This window comes from Caloenas nicobarica, chromosome 16 (genome assembly GCF_036013445.1).
Source record: "Caloenas nicobarica isolate bCalNic1 chromosome 16, bCalNic1.hap1, whole genome shotgun sequence".
Lineage (NCBI taxonomy): Eukaryota > Metazoa > Chordata > Aves > Columbiformes > Columbidae > Caloenas > Caloenas nicobarica.
This window is the reverse complement of record NC_088260.1, coordinates 13351110-13372469: the sequence shown is the minus strand read 5'-3', so window position 1 is coordinate 13372469 and position 21360 is coordinate 13351110. Positions and strand designations below refer to the sequence as shown.

Here is a 21360-nt window from a genome sequence, read left to right as displayed (position 1 = left end):
TTGGGACCCCCCACCCATGTCACCACCTCGCCAGGCTCCTGCTGCCCGTCCCCAGGGGTGTCCATGCAGGGACATTCCTGCACCCAAACGATGGGGATTTTCCTGGGCACCCCTGGGAAATCGCCCCCGTTCAGCCTGCCTGGAGCAGGGATTCAGGTTTTTCTGCTGAAGCATCCCCCCCTGCAGAGCGGCCAGCCCCACCTTTTTATCCTCCCCGAAAAAGCCATTATAAATGAACCCCCAAACCCTGCCCGTCTCCGTGTTCCATCGCTGCTGGGAAATTTGGAAAAAGGGCAGAAAACAGCAAATCTGCAGCAATTCCCATGCACAAGCCCCACCTGAGGACGTTCCCTAGTGCCGTTAATTAAGAAACACCAGTTCCACAGCTAATTAAGTGCTGTCAGGCCAGCAGCTATCCATTGATACGCAAGGTGCTGCTCACTGCGCCCCAATAAAACCAGGCGTGAGGCTGCAGGGGGTGAGACAGGGCTGGTCCCCCCCTCCACAGCCCCCCGGTTCCCCAGTCCCAGCCCAGTAAGGCCAGACTGGGCTGAAATGAGCTTTGGCTGCTGGGACGTTGATGCCACCCGGCAAACCAGGCTGGTCCCCAGGTTCCTGCATGGGGAAACTGAGGCAGCAGCTGTGTAACCAACCTCCCCGTCCCGTTTCCCGGCACAGGGGGGTCCTCGTGTCCCCCCTCGACGTGTCACCCCTGCCACTGGGGACAGCCGGGGTGGTGGTAGCTCTTGCGTCACCGTTCCTCGACTGTCACGCCGGCGGTTTCGCGCTGCCAGCGCACCCAGGGCACAAACTTGCTAAACCTGATTAAAAGTTTCAGCTCGGGCCGTACCCTCGGTGAGAAAAAAATATGTATATATTAAAAAAAAAAACCCAAACAAATAATAACAAAAAAATACCTTTAACCTGTTTTTCACCCAAATTCGGGAGCAAACAGCCCCGCAGCGTCACAGCCCTGTGGGACCCCCACAATGGGCGGACACCCCTGCTTGGGTGTTTGTCCCCACGTTGATTTTAGGACATCGCCAACCAGCCCATCGCCGTCCTGCCTGCCCTGCCTGCGCCGGGCAGGGGCCAGCCCTGCCGTGGAAGGGTTAACCCTGGGGGGCCGGTCCGGCCTCTCCCCGCTCGGTGGGTTTGTCCTTTTTTTTTTTCCAGAGAAAACCCACCCTTTACTTTTCATATTTTCACCCAAAGGGACAAGCCGCTGGTGGGCTGGGGGACGCCGATGCCATCGCGTCCATCCCGCCGTGACCAGGGCTCCCGCACCCCTCGGGGGACCCCACCATCACCTCCGCTCACTTTTATCCCTCCAAAACCCCCCAAAAAACCCCAGATCAATTTTTCCCCCCACTCTTCTTTTATTGATTGCTCCAGCAGCTGACGGGGAAGCCCCGGCCCGGGGAGGGGACCCGGGGGTGAAAGTGCTTGTGGCTCGGTGAGTCACGGCCCCGCGCTCGCCATCGCGCCTCAACGCCGCCACCGGCACCCGCCGCCCCCCGCGACGCCCCCGAACCCCACGTGCTGCCGCTCGCCTCGCCGGGAGGGCAAATTAATTCATATTTCCCCCCCTCCTTCCCACCCACTTCCCCAGCACCTCCCCGACCCTGTGCGTGAAAAAAACACAAAACCCACAATCCCGGTGACATCAACTTTATCAGAAGTTTATTTCTAAGAATCATTCAGGATTTCCAAAGCCCTCGACTTCCTGATTTCCAGTTTCAATAGAAGTAACGATAGTGCTGCTCCCCCCCGCGTCCCCCCCTCCTCCCCTTTCTTACAACACAGGCTGGCTGCCGGACCGGTATATAAACCCCGAGAAGTCCCCCAGTATGAACATGAATTTCTGAAATCTTCCTCTGCCAACACCAATCTCTATTAAGTTGCTCCCGGGACGCGGCTCACAATGAAGTTCGTACCGGCAGGTAAAAAAAAAAAAAAAAAAAAAAAAATTCCAACTTTGGAGAAATGATTTCCCCTTCTCCCCACTTTTCTTTCCTCCCCCCCCACCCTTTTCCCGGGGATGCCCGGGCCGGGCGGGTCCCGGTACCCGCAGCCAGGGCTCCCGCCGCGCCGCGCTCCCCCGGGATGAGCATCTCTGGGAATTGGCAGCGGGGAGCGCGGCGCGGCGCTGGCGCGGCGCAGCCAACATCTGGACACTTATATAACTGGAATTGCTTCCAAAAAAAAAAAAAAAAAAAAAAGCAAGGGGGGGGGATTTTTTTTTTTTTAGTCGAGCTTTTTTGGCTTTTTTTAAAAATATTTTTGTCCCCCCTCCTGCTTTTCCTCCTGCTGGGTGTCTCGATGTCGCGAGCTGCGCTGCGTGGGGAGCACCGAAGGGATGGGGAGGCTGCCAAGTGCAGGACGGGGAGTTGGGGGCAGCGGCTGCCACCCCAGCGGCCGTGCTGGGGGTCCCATGGGGCAGCATCCAGCCGGGACACCCCACCCATCCAGCACCCATGGGTGCTGAGCCCCACTCTGCCCAGCTGTGACATGGGGACACGGCAAGAGGGGCTTGCAGGGGGTCAGGGCACCCGTGTCCCATGGGAGCACCCGGGGGTGCGGGTTGGAAGGGTCCCCCCCGTCCTCGTCCCGAGCGGGGGCAGCGGCGGGTCAGGGCTCACAACACGCCCAGGTAAGTCCTGTCCCACCTGGGCAGGGTAAATAAAGGAAGGTTTGTATTACCCGGCACCGGCGGCACGTCGGAGGCGCTGACAAGTGTGGGCGGCTTCGGCGCTTGTCACGGCTGGGGACGTCACCTGGCAGCACCCCCGCGGCCTCGCGGGGCCCCCCAGGGACACGGCCCGGTCACCCGCCAGCGGGACCCCGCAGGGACCTGCCCCAGGATGCAGAGCACCATGGCGGGGCTCTGGATGGGGCTTGGCCTCCCCGAGCAGGAGTGCTGCTCTGGGGGGTCCCCAGGGACGGGGGGGCTGGAGCACCCCGCTCTCGCCCCGTGGCAGGAGGGGAAGCCGGGGTGACCCAGCTGCGGGCGGCTCAAGGGTCCCCTTGCTCCGCATCCCGGGGTTTGCTGGCCGGCGTCTCTGGCAGCTGCGGCGTCTCTCCCCAGGGCTCCTCGGCGCTGCGCCCGCTTCGCAGATGGGGAAACTGAGGCAGGCGGCGGGGCCGGAGGCGGGAGGGAAGGGGGATGCCGGAGGCAGGTTTCCTTGCGGGCGCCCCGCTGAGTCAGCCGGGGCCGGGGTGGGGCCTCGCTCCTGCAGGCCCGGCCGAGGATAACGGAGGGGAAAGCGCTTTGCATATTTGATTAAACCCAACAGGTCGTCACCGGGCCGGTTGCGAAATGTGGGAATGCCACGGGGCGCCCCCCCGGGAAGGGAGGCGGGGGAGCGCCTGCCGGGGGGCAGGTGAGGGCACCGGGAGCGGGACGGGATGGCGAAGTGGGGGGTCTGGGGGCTGCCGGTCAAACCAGACCCCCAACTGAGCAGGATGGGTCCCCGCTCTGGCTGGACGCCCTCCCCTGGGGCGCCGGGGCTGGGGGCATCCTGGGGGGATGCTCTGCACCGTCATGGACCAGCACCGGTGCCGTGCCCATCGTGACATCCCCCTCTCTCCCCGCACAGGCGTCGTGCCCTTCGTGGCCCTGCTCCTGCTGCAGCGGCGGCCAGTGGCCGGCCGGGCGCTGCTGGTGACCGGCTCCGGCTGCCCCGGCCACGGCTTGTGCCGCTCCAACGTCCAGGAGCAGACCCGCAGGCAGGTCGCGCTGCTCAACGCCACCGCCCAGGACCTCTTCAGCCTCTACGTAAGTGACATTCGGGGATGGCCGGGACCTCCGGGGCTGTTTGTTCCAAGTGCGTGAAGAGGGAGGGCTGGGGACACCATGGGGATGCCGTTTGCTGCTTCAAGCGCACAAAGCAGGAGGGCTGGGGATGCCACAGGGATGGCGGCAGAAGGCGGGCGGACAGACAGGGGACACTGGGGTGACACGGGCCTCTCTCCACAGCTGAAGTGCCAGGGAGAGCCATTCAACAGTGAGGCCGACAAGCTCTGCAACCCCAGCGGCGTCGTCTTCCCCCCGTTCCGCGTCAACCGGACGAGCGAGAGGAAGGAGGTGATGGTGGCCATGTACCAGCTCTTCGCCTTCCTCAACGCCTCGCTGGGGAACATCACGCGCGACCAGGAGGAGCTCAACCCCACAGCCAAGGAGCTCCTCGACCGGCTCCACAACACCACCAAGACCACCCGGGGCCTCATCTCCAACCTCACCTGCCTCCTCTGCAAGAACTACAACATCTTCCAGGTGGACGTCAGCTACGGGGAGAGCTCCAAGGGCAAGGGCACCTTCAGGAAGAAGCAGCAGGGCTGCCAGGTGCTCAGGAAGTATGTGCAGGTCATCGCCCAGGCGGCCCGTGTCCTCCTACCTCATCTCAGCCCCCCCTGAGCGCCCGCCCCGGCTCCTCCACCCACCCCCAGCACACGGTGAGGACACGGAGCCGGCCGTGCCGTCCCCGCACCGCTGCTTCCTGACCTCCCGCCTTCCTATTTATTACCCTGGACCCTGAACTGGCCCCATCCAACCCTTGGTGATTTATTTGCCCCTTGAGGGGTGAACTTCACAGCCCGGTGTGTCCCAGGTGGAGCAGAACCGGGGGGGCCGGCATCCAGTGGGATGAGGCAGCGCATCCCCGGTCCCAGCAGCAGAGGTGACGCCGGGGCACGGGCCGGTCACGGGATGCGCCTGGGCCATCCCCGTCCTCCCACAGGGTGTGGGGAGCTGGGGGGGCTGTGAGGGGCTGGCGGGGGGCTGGACTCTGTCCCCCACGGCTGGTCTCCTCCATCATGGAGAGCGACCCGATGGACATTCTCGAGGATCATCCCAAAGCCTGTACTTCCCTGGGTAAAAGGACTGGGATGAAGGACACCAGGATGCTGCAGCTGGTGGGGACATGGGGACACGGGGACACACTCCTCATGCACATTTTTGGGGCTGGGCTCACCTACAGGGAGCTGAACTGAGGGTACCGGGGTGGGTCCCGCTATCTCGGACGAGGCCACTCGCTGGGGACAGAGCTGGTGGCCGCCCCACCGGGGAGCATCGTCTGCCCTGCGCAGGCATGGCGGGGCCGGGAGAGCCTGTCCCTCCCCTTCGCAAAAGTGCTTTTCATGTCGGAAGGGCTCTGAATGTATCAGTGGCCCAGCCAAGGGCTGGGCTGTGCACGGCCAAACATACGTCCCTGGCACGGGGGCGTGGGGACACAGAGATGTGGGGATGCCGGGACGGGCCCCAGGCCGGTGGCAGGAGGCGCTGGCTCGCTCCTGGCACCGGAGCAGCTGCGAGGGTTATTTATTGCCTCGGTGGAAAGCCCAGCATGCACCGAGTGCTCTGACCTGACTTTTCATAATGTTATTAATAATAATAATTAATAATAATAATTAATAATAAGATTTGTGGTAATATATATATAGAATTCTATTTAAATATTTATTTTTTTATACTTCTTGTCCCCCTTTTTTAAATAAACCAACAGAAACAGACTAGGTTTGGCTCCTCTTTGCTGGGTTCCCTTCATGCTCGCCCTCAAACACCCTGAAACACCCTCAGGCTGCCCCGAACACCCCCCAAGCGTTGCTGGGGCCTGTGGTCACCGTCCTTGCTCCTTCTTCTCTCCCGGTCTGCTATGGGATAGCTGATTGCAAAGGCATTTTCCCCCCGGGGGATACTTAAATTGACACTTTCCAGCTGCTCGGAAGCGCTGGGAGGGTGCAGGGAGCGTCTCGGTGTGGGGACTGTCACGGTGCAGGGAGTATCATGATGTGGGGAGCATCACAGTGTGGGAGTGTGGGCAGCATCTCGGCGTGGGGAGTGTCTCGGCGTGGGGAGCATCTCGGCGTGGAAATGCCGAAGCCGGCTGGGAAGAGGCAGAGGGAGGCAAGCGAGCATCTGCAGGGAGGGCCAGAGAAAACTGCAGCCGCTTCCCAGGCAGCCCTGGGAGAGGCTCAGCAGAGCTTCGCCGGGGCCAAGACCACCTAAGGCTCCTCCAGGGCCCCGGTCCTCGGCGAGCATCTCGCATGGGGCCGTATCGGTTAACAAGAGGCTGATTATCCAGGAGACGTTGGAGCGGGATGATGAAATTTTCCTCCTCCTCCGGAGCCCTCGGGCCTCTGGCCAAACCTCCCAGGCATGAGACAGCAAGCGGATGAGCTAAGATCCTGTGTGATCATCTCTCGTGTCTCAGAGGAGCCCCGACCAAAAAATCATCGCAAAAATTCAAAAGTTCCCCACCAAAACCTCTCTTTCTCTGCCCCTCTGGGTCGCACTGCCCGGTTGTGTCCCCCGGCTCCTGCAGGAGGTTTCACAGCATCCGTTTGTCCCCAAATCGGCACCGCCACAGGCAGCCTCGTGCCACACCAACGATGACGGGGGCAGCAGAGGGAGCGGTGCCCAGCTCCAGTCCCATTGTCCCTTCATGGGGGTGACCGAGCCCCAGAACAGCTCCAGCTTCCCTGCCCCACAGCGGAGGCACGCGGGGACATCCCTGATCCCTTGGCCATGGTGTGGCTTTCATCACCATCCCACCCTGCCACCAGGGAAGGGACCCTGGGTGTCCCGTGCGCCACTGTCCTGGAGGGTGCCCAGGGTCACAGCCCGTTTGTGGGGCTCATTTCCAGCCCGCATTGTGCTACCAGCTGTCCCCAAACCGGTACAACCCCTGAAAACGCAGAGGTGAGCATGGTGGCAGCCTTGGAGGGGCCAGAATCATGTTCGGGACCGGCATCATGAAACACTTTTCCAACCAAAATGATTCTATGAAACGGGGCTGGGCCCTGCAGCAGGTGGTGCCACCACGGCAGCTACCAGGGTCACCGTGTCGCCACAGCTGGGGACACCCAGACGTCCCCATGGCTATTGCCACCAGGCCAGCGTATGGCCAACATGCTGGGTGCCCAGGCTGAGCCCATCTGTGTGTAAATACCCACACGTCATACCTCCAGGGACACGGTGGGTGCCCAGGGGTGTTACCAGCCTGTCCCCGAGGGTTGGGGGGTGACAGTGGCCGGGTGATCGGGCCGAGCTCAGCGGGGCCGGGAGCTGAGCTGGGGACGAGGTCCCGCGCAGCAGCCAGGAGCTGTGCACATCTGGATTTCTCACGCTTGCGTTCAGCGTCCCTCCTCAACCAGATGGCAAAAATAAATAAATAGAATAAATCAGAGCCTCCTGACACAAATTGGGAACTCACGCCCGGGCTCTGCGTTTCATGAGTCTCCCTGGAAGACAGTCAAACGCAGGCGAGGACAATGGGTTCACTTCTCCCTGGGGTCGGGTCATTCCCAGTTAAGGCTCATTAGCAGCAAGCGGGGGATTAACTCTTCCTTCCCTGGAAACACGGGTCCTGCTGAAGTGTGGACAAGACCCTAAAATTCCGAACATCTCATCCTTCGCCCTCCCCTGGGGTTTCGGGGCTGGGGCTGGAGGTGGCCCCCGGCTCGTGTCATCGCCCCGGCTCCTGCGAGCCAGGACACGCTGCCCCGCGCTCAGCGGCCGTCCCAGACCCAGGGAGGTGGAAAGGGATGTCAGTGACCTCAGCCAGCGGCCGATCCCACCCAGCCGGCGCTCAGGGGAAGCCAGCCAGCCCCGCGAGCCGGACGGCGAGCACCATGGGGAACCGGCACCGCGGCTTCCCCGGCGGGACCGGCAGAGCCCTCTTAGCTGTTCCACTTCAGTCCCAGGACCACAGGAACTATTTTGGCTGGGGGAAGAGCCGGGGGGGCTCTAGGGAGACACTCATTGTGATGGGAGTGATGCCCGCGCCCCGATAACGGAGCGGTCTGACCATCGGCCCCGAGCGGCAGGTCAGCGCTGCCTTCGGGGAGCTCGGTACGTGAGGAGCTGCTCCTGCCCGCGGTGAAGTCAGTGCCGCTGGCTGGGTGTGATTGACTGACCTCAGCCCTTGGCCCCGCGGCGCGGATCATGTGCTGACTGACGCCGCGCACAACCCGGCCGGACGGGTCCGCACAGCTGCCCCGGGGCCACCGGCCAGACCGGACTTGCCGTCCGTGGGCCGCAGGTGCGGTGCTGGGGCACCCTCAGCCCCGCAGCCCCCACGGGCGCCCTGTGCTGCGTCCCCGGGGCCAGTGCCACATCCCAACCGGGGTCACCCCGGCATTTGGGCCGTTCCCTGAAACACCTGGGTTGGAGCATCTCACCTGCCCCTGCGTCTGCCTGGCTAGGGTCGGACCCGCTGGTGCCCATGGCAAAGCCCCTTCCCCGTTCAGGAGGTGCCCCCGAGGCTCGATATTCGGGAATGGCGTTCTGCCGGTAACGATGTCCCTGGCAGGCCTGCGGCCCCATGCCAGGTCCCAGCGGGTCTCCAAGGAGGGGAACATCGCGTCCAAAGGGCCGGCCAGCGGCTCTTCCTCACCATCTCGGGCTGGCCACTGGCCCGAGCACGGAAAGAAATGCCGAGTCCATCTGAAACGCATTTGTCCCCGGGCACTGTTGCTGCAATAGCAGATGCTCCTGCGGGTCCCCAACCACATCACAGCTCAGCGGCGCGGGAACCGCACGTTCACATGGGAAGAAACAGTTCTTGCCCTGAACGGCTCAAACTCTTAATTGGAGACCAACCGTAACAAATAAGCAAGACAATGGGCTGGAGGCGAGATGAACGCAACCTCTGTCGCAGGACCCGGCTCTGAGAGTCGTCTCCATGCCCGGCGGGGGATTTGGCACGGGCCGGCAAGAGCCATGGGGAGGACGGGGGCCGGATCCGGACCCCCCGGCAGAGCCACTCGCTGTGTGACACCGCTGGAGCTCGGGGCTGGCTCGGGAGCTGGATGACACATCCCCAGCCGTCCCCCGAGACCCTTGTCGGCAGCTTTGCTAAGCAAGTGTTTAGTCTCGAGGCGAGCGAGCTTGGAGCGGGGTCAAATCCAGGCCCTGTGGAGCTGCTGGAGAGGCCTCTCCTTGCTGCACCCCAATTCAGGGCTGATGGGGAACCCCTCGACACCGAGCTTAGGAGACCCTTCTCCATCACCCTCCGTCGAGGACAGGACGCGCTGCCTTGTCTTTCGCTGCGAGTGATGCGCAGGGCCCGGGTATCTGATGGGGGTTATCTCAGCACTGCTATCGCCCTCAAACAGAAGACGGAGAAGCTTCCGCAGCTCCGGGGGCTCTCACCACCGATGGAGAAGCCTTGATAAAGCACTTGTCACCCCAACCAGACACGCAGGGTGCAGAGCACCCAGGAGGCGGTGACGGAAATGGAGCAAACGCCCCAGGTCTTCCACCTCTGCTCAGGGTCTCATGTGACACCAAGTGTCCCTTGCAGACCACGAGCCCAAAATGTGGCAGTACCTGCGGGGCTGAAGCCATTTCAGGTGCATCTGCTGAACAAAGGCATTTCAGATGGTCTGAGCCTACAAAGCCCCTGGCTGAGGATGGGAAAAATCAGGGCTGGAGGAGAAGATCTCACCCAAAGAGAGGGAGGGCACTGGAGAAGGGACAGTGGCCTGGCAGGCATGGACAGCTGGGGCAGAGCCCTGAGCAGGGTCCTGCTGGAGCGGGCGCCAATGGGAGAGACCCACCAGGATGGTGGGAAGGACCAGCCCAGGACTGAGCGGGACCCGAGGCAGCTCCCTGGTGACACGGTGACACGGCACAGCCAGGGGGCACCCGCCGCTGAAATCCCCCACACCCCTCCTGCTGCCACAGCTTGTGGTCCCCAGCCGCAGAGAACGAAGGGGTTGTGCCATCTTTGTGCCATCAGCATGGCTCCGTGGGAAGAGGAGCCCCTGCTGTCACATTTTTCAACGAGGCAAAGCCAGAAAATTAGCAAAGGTGGTGGAGATTCCTGGAGAAACAGAGAAAATGGAAAGCAGAGATTTATTTCGATGTTAAAGTGAGATGGTAGAAGAGAACGGCCGTGACTAAGACCGAATCCGCCCATCTCTGATGCCTCCACCTGCTCTTTGCTCTCCCACCTCCAGTCCACCGGCAACAGGGAGAGGGGGAGATGCTCTCGGTTAAAACTGTGGGATGTCCATCCCTATAGCATCTATAGCACCAGCTCACCCAGCCCCAATGGATCTCACCGCTGGGACCCCCAGCCCACGGCAGCAGAGGGCAGCAACTCATCCCCAATGGGCATCCTGCTGTCCTGCCATCCTGCCATTCCCACCGTTCCCTCACCCAGGTGCCGAGCTCGCTGCAAGGATGCCAAGTGTCTCCCCCAGCTTTAGCTGCATCTGGGATACGTTTTAGCGCCAGGACAGTTGACATGTGAATTTATTGCAGCAAAAGTGCATGGACAGTGCTACCAGGCACAGGTCACGCTCTCCTCTCCCCAGCGACCGGTTCTTGGAGTCTTGTTTCCTAAGAAAACAAGGTGTGCGTGCAATCCCGCCGGGCGAGCGTGTGCGCGCCTGCGGCTGCCAACCGCATTTGACTAAGGGCCCGAGGCTCCAGAGATAGGAGGTTCCTACAGGTCTTGTGAAGACAGGAGCTGGAGAGGAGCAAGCCCCAAACAAGTCCCCACGGCAGTGGGGAAGCTGCAGCGTGAACCCAGCTTTACCAGCCACCGGAGACTCTCCTCCTCCGCAGCTGGGGTGCCGCGGGGCACCAACCTGCCAGGAACAACACGCCCGACTCAGTTTGCCTGCTACTAGAAAGATTTCTGCTTACTTGTTTTATAATTTTTCCCAGCCTGGCATTTCCCACGTGGGCTCTGTGCGTGGCTGTGGGGCAGGGAGGGCGGCGCCGGCTGGGTGAAGTCCATCTCCTCCTGGTATCTGACACAAGATGCTCACCAGGCTCAGGGATGGGGTTTTCCATGCAGAAGATGTGCTCACCCCACCTCGGTGCTGCCAAACACCCCACCTGGGTGCTGCTGTCTGGCAGTTGCATGTGGGGCAGCTGGGGCTCTCCCTGGTCCCCATCACCCTGGCACCATTGGTCCCCATCACCTCAGCACTACCCATCCCCATCGCCCCAGTACCACTGGTCCCCATCAACTCACTACTACTGGTCCCCGTCACCCCAACACCACCGGTCCCCATCACAACTGGTCCCCATCACCCCCAGTCCCCATCACCCCACCGTCACTGATCACCACCAGTCCCCACCACCCATCACCACCGGTCCCCAGGGCACCGGGAGCCGCAGGCCCTCCAGGACCAGGTTCTACCATCCCCCGGGGGGCAAAGTGAAAGCCTCTCTCTCTTTCTAACCCTGCTGCAATTAATATTAAAGATTTCTTCACCCCCTCCAGCACACCTGGGCAGAGGGGACCAGCCTGGCTCCTGGTTTCGGCAGGGAGAGCTGCACAGCCCCGACCCTGGGTGCATCCTGGCATGCTCGCCTCGCAGCCGAGCCCGGGAGGACGAGCCCCATACGAGCCCTTTCGCAGCTGCTATGATAGGGCTCTTGCCCCAGAAGGTCTCGGATGAGCGGCGGGAGGGACCTGCCCTTCACCCTTCACCAGGGCAGAACAAGCTGCACCTCACGGCTGGGAGATGCAAAGCGCAACAGGCTCCTCGGTCCCCACGCTGAGCCGGTGACATCGCTGTCCCGCTGCACTGTGACCTGTTAAAATCGATAGCGCGGGTCCCGTCCCACGTCCCCGGGGCTAGTTTCGCGCATGGGTCTGTTTATGTCTCTGCGTGTCGGCCTGCATCTGTGTTTATGTGTGTGTTTCCGTATGTGTGCGTGTGGCTCCGTGTGTGTGGCGGGGTTTCTGGGCGTGTATGGGTGTCTCTTCGCATCGGGCGTTCAGCTAACCTCTCAGAAAATGAAAACAAGCCTGGAAGCCTGGCAGCTGTTCCTGAGCCCGGCTCCAGCGCCGCTTCCAGACAGACAGTAACCGCAGGGCTGATGACCGAGCACACACGCTTCCCTCCAGGCCTTCTTAATTGTGCCGTCAGATATTCTGAAACAAAGGAAATTAAAAGACTATACTGATAGCAATAAATATGTCACGGGAGCAACAAGAGGCAGGCAGCCTGGGAACCGTCCCCTCCCGGCAGCGCTGGGACAAGGGGCCGGCGGAGCCGCCGGAGCCGCGGGCACAGGACCAGGCTTGGCCGGGACCCGGCTGAAGGTTGGGTGGGCATTGGCAGCGCCGCGGACCCTGGGAGAGGCCTGGGCGGGCTCCAGCGCGGCCGCGGGCCAGTGATGGCCATGTTGGATTTCTCATGGAAACTTGCGTAGGATCTTGCCAGGTCCCAGGATTTTTTTTTTTCTTTCCCTTGTCTTTGCCCAGATTTTCTGTAACCAGCTCCTCTGATTTCCTCCAGCTGCCTGCACGCGAACGCTGCGCAGCGAGCGCCCGGAGCCAGCCGGGAGGAGAGCAGCCGTCCTTGTCCCCATGGGCACACGGCATCCAGCCGAAGGGAACCGCTGGGCGCAGGTTCGGTTACCGGTGACGCCAGGCGACGGCAAGGTGTCGGCACAGGTGTAGGGTCTGAGCTGGATGGGGAGCACCAAAGTGGTGCCGGAGGACGGGAGAGCAGTGGGAAGTGGGGCTGGTGCCCGCAGGTTTCAGGGCAGGGATGAGCGTGGTCTGGCAGCAACCGCTTTCCCCCCAGCTCGTGGGATGATCCGAACACTTCAAGAAAGCCCAGTCCCAGCTGGCACGGGAAGCACAGCCTGCCAGAAAGGATGGAAAAGCCCGGCGCTCGCCTCGCCTGGAAAAGGTGGGGTGGGAGGTGCAGGAGCTGCAGCGGAGGAGGGCAGAGCGAGGCGTTATCCATCAGTGGAGGGGGGGACAAGAAATCTTGGGCTTCGACACAGCACGAAGCACTGAGGGGAGTTTTTCCCACGTCTGTGCTGGGAATGTGCTGGGTTTGCTGCCCATTGAAGAGCCCAGGACGAGGCAGGACGGGGATGGAGGAGCCGCTCGCCACAGCATCTCCCAGTTCCACAGACTTTCTCCCAACCTCGGCCTCCCGGCTGGGATGTACAACCAGTTCGGTTGCAAGCAGATGGAGGCGAGAGCCGCTCAGAGACATCCAGGGTGAGGGGTTGAAATCAGGCAGCAGAATGGGTTTGCTGCTCTAAAGCCCATCTGGAGCCGGAAGGTTTTTTTGGCTTCCTTACAGCGGTGTCCAGGCTATTGTGGGAAAGCACTGAGCACCGATCACCATGCTGCCTCCGCTAACGGCGGTGTCACAAGGCTCACGGAGAGGGGCCGGGGAACCAAATCATTTTTTGGCTGAAAAACATCTTTTCATAACCACAGGGGAGGAGGGAGCCAGCTGGGCAGAAAACACAGGCAGTGCAGTTCCTTAGAAATATCCAAACTCCTCCAAAAAAATAACCCGAGGTAATAACTCTCCCCGCCCAGCCCTCCCTGGCCCCATCACTCCCCCTTTTATCTCCAAAATTCCCTCGCTCTCCTGACCCTGCTGCTCACCCCTTTTGGGACAATCTCTGCAAAGTTCCTTCGGGACTGGTCCAACAGCCAGTGAGGCCTCTGGGGTGCCCCCACAGCACCCCCAAGGCTTTTTTTGCTGATGGGTACGTTGTGGGGCAGCGTCGGAGGGCACAGGCACCGCAGTTCCCTTCCCAGGAGCCGGAGGGGAAGGAAACGTGGCCGCCTGGGGCTGGCGGTGGCTGCGCTGCTGCCCGGAGCGGTTGGACACGCGGCCGCCGTTTCCGCTTCTCCCGATTGTGAAGGCGCTTCCTTGGGGAGGGACGTGCAGCGGGGGATGCTCCATCCCAGCCCAAAATGCCGGCCGGTGGTGATGTACCGTCCACGGATGGCAGATGCAAGTGCAGCCGTGTGGGTCAGCCCGCAGGCCTGGCTGCAGCGTGCTGGGAGACACCCAGATCTGCTCACAGGCTGGCACAGGCCCTGAGCCTGGTCTAGAGCCCAGAATTTTGGCCTAAGCATGAAAAACATCAACGTGGAGCAAGTGGCAGCCCTGAGGAGCAGGGTAGGAGGGAGGCACCACATAGAGCCCTGTCATTCCCTGGAGCTCGGGCACTTCTCTGAGCCCTGAATTGCGGTTCATTTTGGGGAAACGAGCAGAGGAAGCTGCCCACCCTCGACACAGGGACACAGCCAAGTGCCCAGGTCATAGAATCACAGATGGTTTGGGTTGCAGGGCCCTTCCCAGCTCCCCCAGTGCCCCCTGCCATGAGCAGGGACATCTGCACCAGCTCAGGTTGCTCAGAGCCCCGTCCAGCCTGGCCTGGGATGTCTCCAGGGATGGTTCGGCCACCACCTCTCTGGCCAACCTGGGCCAGGCTCTCACCACCCACATGGGGAAGAATTTCTTCCTTAGATCTAATCTAAATCTCCCCTCTTTCAATTTGAATCTATCACTCCTTGTCCTGTCACCATGTGCCCATGTAAAAAGTCCCTCTCCAGATTTCTCATAGGTCCCCTTTAGGTACGGGAAAGCGGACGTGAGAATGATGGGAAGAGCAAGGCAGCTTCTCCTCTTTGACTCAAGATGGGAGAGCACTGGGGAGCAGAGCAGCTTGGGCACCCGGGCGAGGGGAAATCCCAGGTCTTCCTCCCTCTTTGCAAAGCTGTTTGTGCATTTATGGCCCAGGGTAAAATGTCTGGCCCCAAAGCCCAAGGGCACAGAGTGACCTCGCTCCCGACATCCCAGGGAAGCCACCCGGCAGGGCTGGACCTGCTGTGGCCCCACGCAGCCCAGCGATTTCCATAACCCCCTTCTCCTTCCCCAGGTGAGTCTCCAAGAAGGAACTTCCCACCAAGAACAGACTTGCACTCTCGCTTTGCTTAAGAATTTGCTCTTACTCAGACGGCATCAAGGCTCCTTTGTAAGCTCCTGCCTAGCGGAGGGGCAGCTGTCGTGGCTGGCCTCCCTCTTCCTCCCGGCCCACGCACATGGCTGTAGTTCCTAGCAAAGAGCTGCCTGTTCATGCGTTTCCTCAGCAAAGGTATGTTCCTTGGCTGTGGGAACGGCGGCAAGAGAGCAGGTGGGCCCCCAAGAATGAAGGTTTTTCCCTCCTTCCTCGGCTTAACTAGGTCAGCGCAGCAGAAGGCTGGAGCTGGGGGAATTTCATTACCATCTTCTTCAGAAAATGCTGGTAGATAAGGTTCAAAAATCCATCCCCCAAGTGCAGCTCAGCTCCCATAAATCCTCTGTGAGTCCGTTTTTTCAGCCGAAATTTGAGTTTCTGAGGAATGTGAGTCACCAAAACCACCTGAAGACAACCCAAAGGTCAGACCCCTGAACAGTTCCCATATGTTTTCACTCCATCTTTGCTGTCATGTGCTAAATCATCTTGCCCACCTCTCCCCAGCCTCGCACCCCGCCAAGGTGCAGGACAGCCCATACGCCTCTCCCAGGAACGCTGGGATTTACACACACTGCGGGATTTACACATGTCTCGGGAATGCTGTGTGCGGGGGGTCAACTCTAATCTCTGGGATCACCCAAGCCACAGAAAGTGACTGTTTCTCCAAAGGCTGCAGAAATAGTGAAGTCAGCAAAATTCTCCTCCTTCCTGCACCGGTAAGTGATGGTTAAACTTTATTTTATATCAAAGGACTCAGACCTAAACCCCTCCAGCCAGGCTGTGCCCCAGGCAGTAACACACCAGATGCTTCAGAGGAAGGTGCAAAGCCTTCTTGGTGCACAAATGCAAAATAATCTGAATTCTCATCAGCCCATACAAGGGCACAGGAGCGAGTTCCCAGGCTTTGCTAGTCAAGAACAATGTGATGTGGACGGGTATTCACACCAGCTCATTCAACGACCAACGTTAGCAGGGAAACGTCCCTCCACGGATAACGGAGAAAGAGAGATGAAAGACTTCCTTCAGAGTGATTCAGAAGACGAGTCCATCTCTGCTCTGAATCATCCTGGGGAAGAGCTGATCTCTCTTCATTGACCAAATACGGCATTTAGGGCCGTTGGCCTTCAGCTAAACCCCTCGAGCACCTCAAATGACGGTGAATACACCATTAGAAAGGGTTTCAGCTTCAGCAAAACATCCCTTTATAGGGACCTCTCTTACATGCCTCCCTCAAATATAAAATGTCACCAGAACACACAGCAAAGGTGCAAACCAAAGGTGAAAGTGAGATGGTATCCTGCAAAGAGCTGAATTTAGCAAAAACTTTGTTTCCCAAAGCCCTGTTTCACCAGCCTCTCTAGTAATATTGCAGATTTACACAGGAAATTCTTAACAGAAGTCTATGCAACATCAGAAACTCCAGATAAGCATCTGATGACAGCACCTTGAAGAACTGAGACCTCTGCCACATCACTCCTGGCAGAGACGTGTGACCTCAGGAGAGTCACTCTCAGCTTGAATTTAAGCTTCTCCCTCTTTACAGTGGGAACAAAGATGTTCACCCTCCTTTGCAAAGGACCTCGTGATCTGCGGATGAAATAAATACAGACGGATTAATGGAATTGCCGTCAGAAAGCGAAGGAAATACCAATTGCAAGACAGTGAAAAATCCCAGTCTGCCCACGGGCAGCGCTTCCTGCCACAGTGATGCACACGGAGCTGCCGGTGACACCAGCAACATCCTCGTGACGTAACGCGTGGAGGTGACACCATGGCGAGCCCCAGCAACGGCCACCGTGCTGCAGGAGACCCGAGTGACATCATCAAAGGCAGGTGACATCAGCAAATCCACGGCCGGCGTTCCCAGCAGGTCTCGCAGACTCGCAGGTCTGCGGAGTTTCACACACTCCGCTCCAGGAGCAATTATGGAAGCACTTGAGTCATGAGAAGCCTCACTGACCGTCACTGAGTCCTTCCTTTGTCCAACGTGGAAGGATGCCCAGGCAGAAATATCTGCCTCTCACATCTCGCTCTCTTTCCTAACAGAGCTTCTAACACAGCCAGCTCTGTTGCTGGGCTATAGGGAATTTTTTGTCCGGGGTTTCTTGACGTGATCCTTTTCAGACAGAAAATCCTGACTCATGAAGCCGTGACGTTGAATATACTGCTGTGTAAGGCCTGATACACTTAGAGACTTGGCACCCGCTCGCTCCTAATCCAGCCAAGGAGAATATATGCGCTTTTGAGAACTAAATATTTTTATTTTCTACTTTTAAGCGAAGGGCAGAGGAGGGAAGCCTTAGCAATGCCTTAGCAATGAGGGTCACCCAAATAGAGTCAATGTCTCCCACTGGATAGTTAAATAAGTGAAATGGAAAAATAATGGTTTTCCCTTTTCCTTTGCAATCAGTGGCCAAATATGCTGATTCTCTTCCGGAATGAGCAGCTGCCAATTTCAGAGAAGAAAATCTCTTGTAGCCAAGTAGCTCAGCTCTTACATTCTCTCAAACAGCCTGGGAAAAAGGAAGCCGGCCAGCCAATCGGCTAAATAATTTCTGAAAATAAGTAGGTAATGGCCCTCCAAAACACCACCGACATGGCAAGTTTACTTGCAAACTGACGTCTCTTTTAAAGGAAATAATTGACACATCTGCATCAAATCCTTGCTTGTGCTCGGACCTCCCTTGCAGAAACACTGTGGGTTGGCTGTGGGTCCGATTTCCAAGTCACCCAAAGCTTTTAAGCACACAAAGCTTCTTCAAACTTTAAGTAAGCAGCATCTCGCCTTATCCAAAATGTATAGAGATGCTGACAGTGTTTGTTTTGGTTTGGTTTGGTTTTAATATATATTCTTGCCCAAAGCCTTGAGTTAAACTCTGGGTGCAGCAGCTTGAAAATAGAAATTAAGTGCTGTCAGGCAACTGGCCCAATTCTTTTTTTACTTCAGTGTAATTCCACTGCATCAGCAGGGAAACCAGGTAACAGCCAAACAAGCACAAGCTGAAGGAAATGTTGGGCTGTGTACAGGCAGCTTTGTCCAGATGTCGTGCTTACCAAGACCTTCCATGCGTCTGAAGCCTGCATTGATTCAGAACCTTTGTACCATGGAATAACACCAAGATTTTTTGGGGGGAGTTTTGCTGGGCACTGGGCTGCAGTGTCCTGCTTGAAGTTGGTCTACGTGGAGGTCGGTGCCAAAACCAGAGTCCTTGTCATAGAATCATAGAATCATTTTGGTTGGAAGAGACCTTCAGGATCGTTGAGTCCAACCATAACCTAACCTAACTCTGGCACTAACCCATGTCCCTGAGAACCTCATCTAAACACCTTTTAAACACCTCCAGGGACAGTGTCTCCTGCCACATGGCCCCTGAGCTTGTTGTCACCATCCTCCGTCCACTTCTTGGCCACAGGGAGAGTCAGATCAGGGAAATGATCTGGCTGAAAAGTAACCCAACAAAAATGTAGTTGATCTAAGCTTTTAGGAGAATAATCGGGTAGTTCAGGGGTCACAAGCTACCTGTGCTGTCCCTTTCCAGCTCTCTGCTTAGGGGACACAGCAAGGAGTCACCAAAGCTCTGCTGATGCCTGATCTTATAGCCTGGCAGGAATGAGCAATGGCAAGTAACTGTACCAGACCCAGCCTTCAATAAATGGGGAGAAGAAGATGCCAGGACTGGAGAGCTGCAGCAGAGGACAGCTGGAGATGTGTGAGCAGAGCTCGGCAAATGCCTCAGGTGCCCGGCTGGAACAGAAGAGAGAAAAAAAATATAACCTTTCTTTTTGCATGTAAGCTGAGCACCTCCACCCCAGAAAGACTGGTCATTAACGGAACTGCGTCTCATGATGCTGTTTTATTAATGCTGTGGAGGCATCTGATGAGATCGAAGCCCTGTAACGGCAGCTTCTGCAAGGGCTCATGGTTCCTGTCCCCAAAGGCCAGAGCTCTCCACGTGGGGGAAGAGAGGAAGGGAGGGAATCACTCGGCAAACCACTGCAAGCCAGAGCACAGAGAGGGGCCTCCTGCATCCCAGCACTGTGCCTTACCCACAGGGACACGCACTTCCAATTGACTGGTTAGACTGAACTTTAAGAAGTGTTCAAGTACAAAAAGCAATTGTCCCCCTTGCTCTCCTGACAAGTCCCTGACCCACGGCTGCAGCTCTAGCACCTGCTCGGGCTGACATTCACGGTTCCGAGGCTGGCAAAGGCTTGGGTAGATTCTAGCCAACTCGAAATGCCACTTTGTTTTCTAGAGACACCATTTTCCTGTGTTTTAGACAGTCTTACCCTGTTACTGAAAAAAAAAAAGTCTGTGTGTGATTCAAGGTCAATTTACTGCACAAAGGACTTGGTTTCCTGTTATCAAGCCTAGACTTTCATCAGAATAAACATCCCCTCACTGCACGTCCTGTAAAGAAATACAAGTAATAAGAACAGAATATATCATGACAGGTTTGGAAAAGAAACCGGTACGTTGTATTTGCCTTCCACAGCCCCCTTCTCCCATCGGTGAGCGCTTTCTCAGGTTCTCCAGGGCAGGTCTTGGGTACTTTCTTGTGAACACCAGCAAAAGGCCTTGAACTTTCCTGAACTACGCTCCAGGGTATGGCTTCTCCACAGCAAAGATCCCCTCCTTAAAAAGGTGTTAAATGCAGAGCTAAACCATTAGCTAATCAGACAAAAAAACCCATCAAGACACACAGAGAGACTCAATAGCCCTTCCAAAACAAAACAAAAATGGGGACAGGTGTGTTATTTCTGTTACAGCCAGACCATACAATCACTAGAGTATCTTAATTCATATTTTTCTGAGTATCTTAATTCCTATTTTTGTAGCAAATAAACAACAAACTTCACGGCAAGGTATTAAGAAGACTTCACAAGGCGGCCAACTGATTCTGCATTAGAACAGTAGGTCCTTGATGCTCCGGGAAATGCCTTAGGGGCACGTCTGGCACACAGATACCCAGGGCCGTGTTTCCTATGGAAAAGTCCTGTGAGGCTTCGGAATCTCAGCCTCCGCTTAAAGGAAAGATATATTTGCCAGCCTGACTTAAATTACCCTTGGAAACGGGCTGTGGAAAATGTGCCAGCTCAGATGCAAATCCCTCTTACTTCCCTCGTGATGACAACAAAAGCCTGATGAAATTTTACTCACCCATTAACAAAAAAAAAGACTTTGCCCCGCAACACGAGTGGGTGGGATTCCAGTGGGGTGACATTATGCTTTTGGCACGAGGCCCTTGGCCCCCGAGAACGGCGAGCCGGTGGCATGACAAACACGGGCGCTCCACTGCAGCGGCCACAACCACATACTTCACCTGCTGACTCAAGAGGAAGACTATAGAACCTACGAAAAATTAAAGTCCCAGCCAAAATCCCGAGGTGGTAATCTGACAGAATAGCTCTTCAAGTAAAGATTTACGATTGGAATTACACTTGTGAAAATACTGGCTGATGTCTAATCACATTGATAGCAAGGTATGGCCAAGGTGTTTCACTGGTAACACTTCAGAAATCCACTGGAGGAAAATAATGACAGCTGAGCTCACTGGGACGGTGTTACAATATGATTTTTATATTATCATCATGGAGAGAGGCCCCTCCATGCTCCGCTGAAATCAATGGCAAAACCCTAACTCTCCCGTTTCGAGCGTGAAAGAATCTTCATTTCTCCTACTCCTGTGTTGTGTTTCGTTTCTTCTCTCCGCTCTCCTCCCAAAACCGAAAGCAGCAGCGACCAGATCAGATGATTTCCTAGATCACACGCCGCAGTGGAAATCCCAAAAGAATCTTGTTTTCAGGTGAAAAACGAATGTTGACACCTGTCAATAAGATTACGGTGCAGTACCAGGGGCTGGGGTTATTTTCTTGTCGAGGACAAGGTATTTAAGGATGTGGTTGAGACAATGCATTTTCCGTTTGACTTCGGTTTGACTTTCAGTTTGAAACAGAGATACTACTCTTCTTGTTAAACACTATCCCAGAAACAAGGAACGATTTTTAGAAGCGCCGCCAACCTGTTTGTGGCTCGGCAGGTTAAGGATATCCACATTACATCTATTAAAAAGCCTGTGGTTGCAATAAATGAGAAAGGGTTCCCCTTCTTCACTGATTTTCTTAAAAACCCTGTGAAGCATTCACTTTTCCCTTACAGAATGTTCCCAATATTCTGGTTTTTAAAGCGGGTTGTAATCTTAATTGCTGTTCGTATCTTTGGAAGATCAAAGGGAGGATGTCTGTGATTCTTTGTATTACTCACTGTTACATTAGCACAAAGATCACATATTCATTTATTTTGGTTTAAGAGGTAACAGTCTCCTTTCACTGCACGCACATAATTACTGTAAGCATTCAGGGGACTTGCCAAATGATGCATGGGGGAGGAGGAGAATCTTTGAAGAAAATTGTTCAAACGTAATTTAGTTCACTAATTGGCAAGGGACCGTTACTAACGAATTGCTTCTGTTTTATGTCAGGAGTGAATCAGGTTGATGATGTGTAACATACATTAAGTCAGTTAATGAGTATTAACTAGAAATGCGACTGAAACACCAGTAAAAAGGTTTTGTTACCTTTAGCTAGCCAAGCCGAATTGCTAATAAATA

At 56.8% G+C, this 21360-nt stretch overlaps 1 protein-coding gene across 1 annotated transcript; it reads left to right on the top strand.

Moving 5' to 3' along the window:
• Positions 1-1924: 1924 nt before the first annotated feature.
• LIF (LIF interleukin 6 family cytokine) lies at positions 1925-4437 on the top strand. Its single transcript, XM_065646713.1, has 3 exons — positions 1925-1943; positions 3600-3778; positions 3980-4437. The coding sequence occupies exons 1-3, from the start codon at positions 1925-1927 to the stop codon at positions 4415-4417; spliced, it is 636 nt and encodes a 211-aa protein (XP_065502785.1). The 3' UTR covers positions 4418-4437.
• The last annotated feature ends 16923 nt before the right edge of the window (positions 4438-21360 follow it).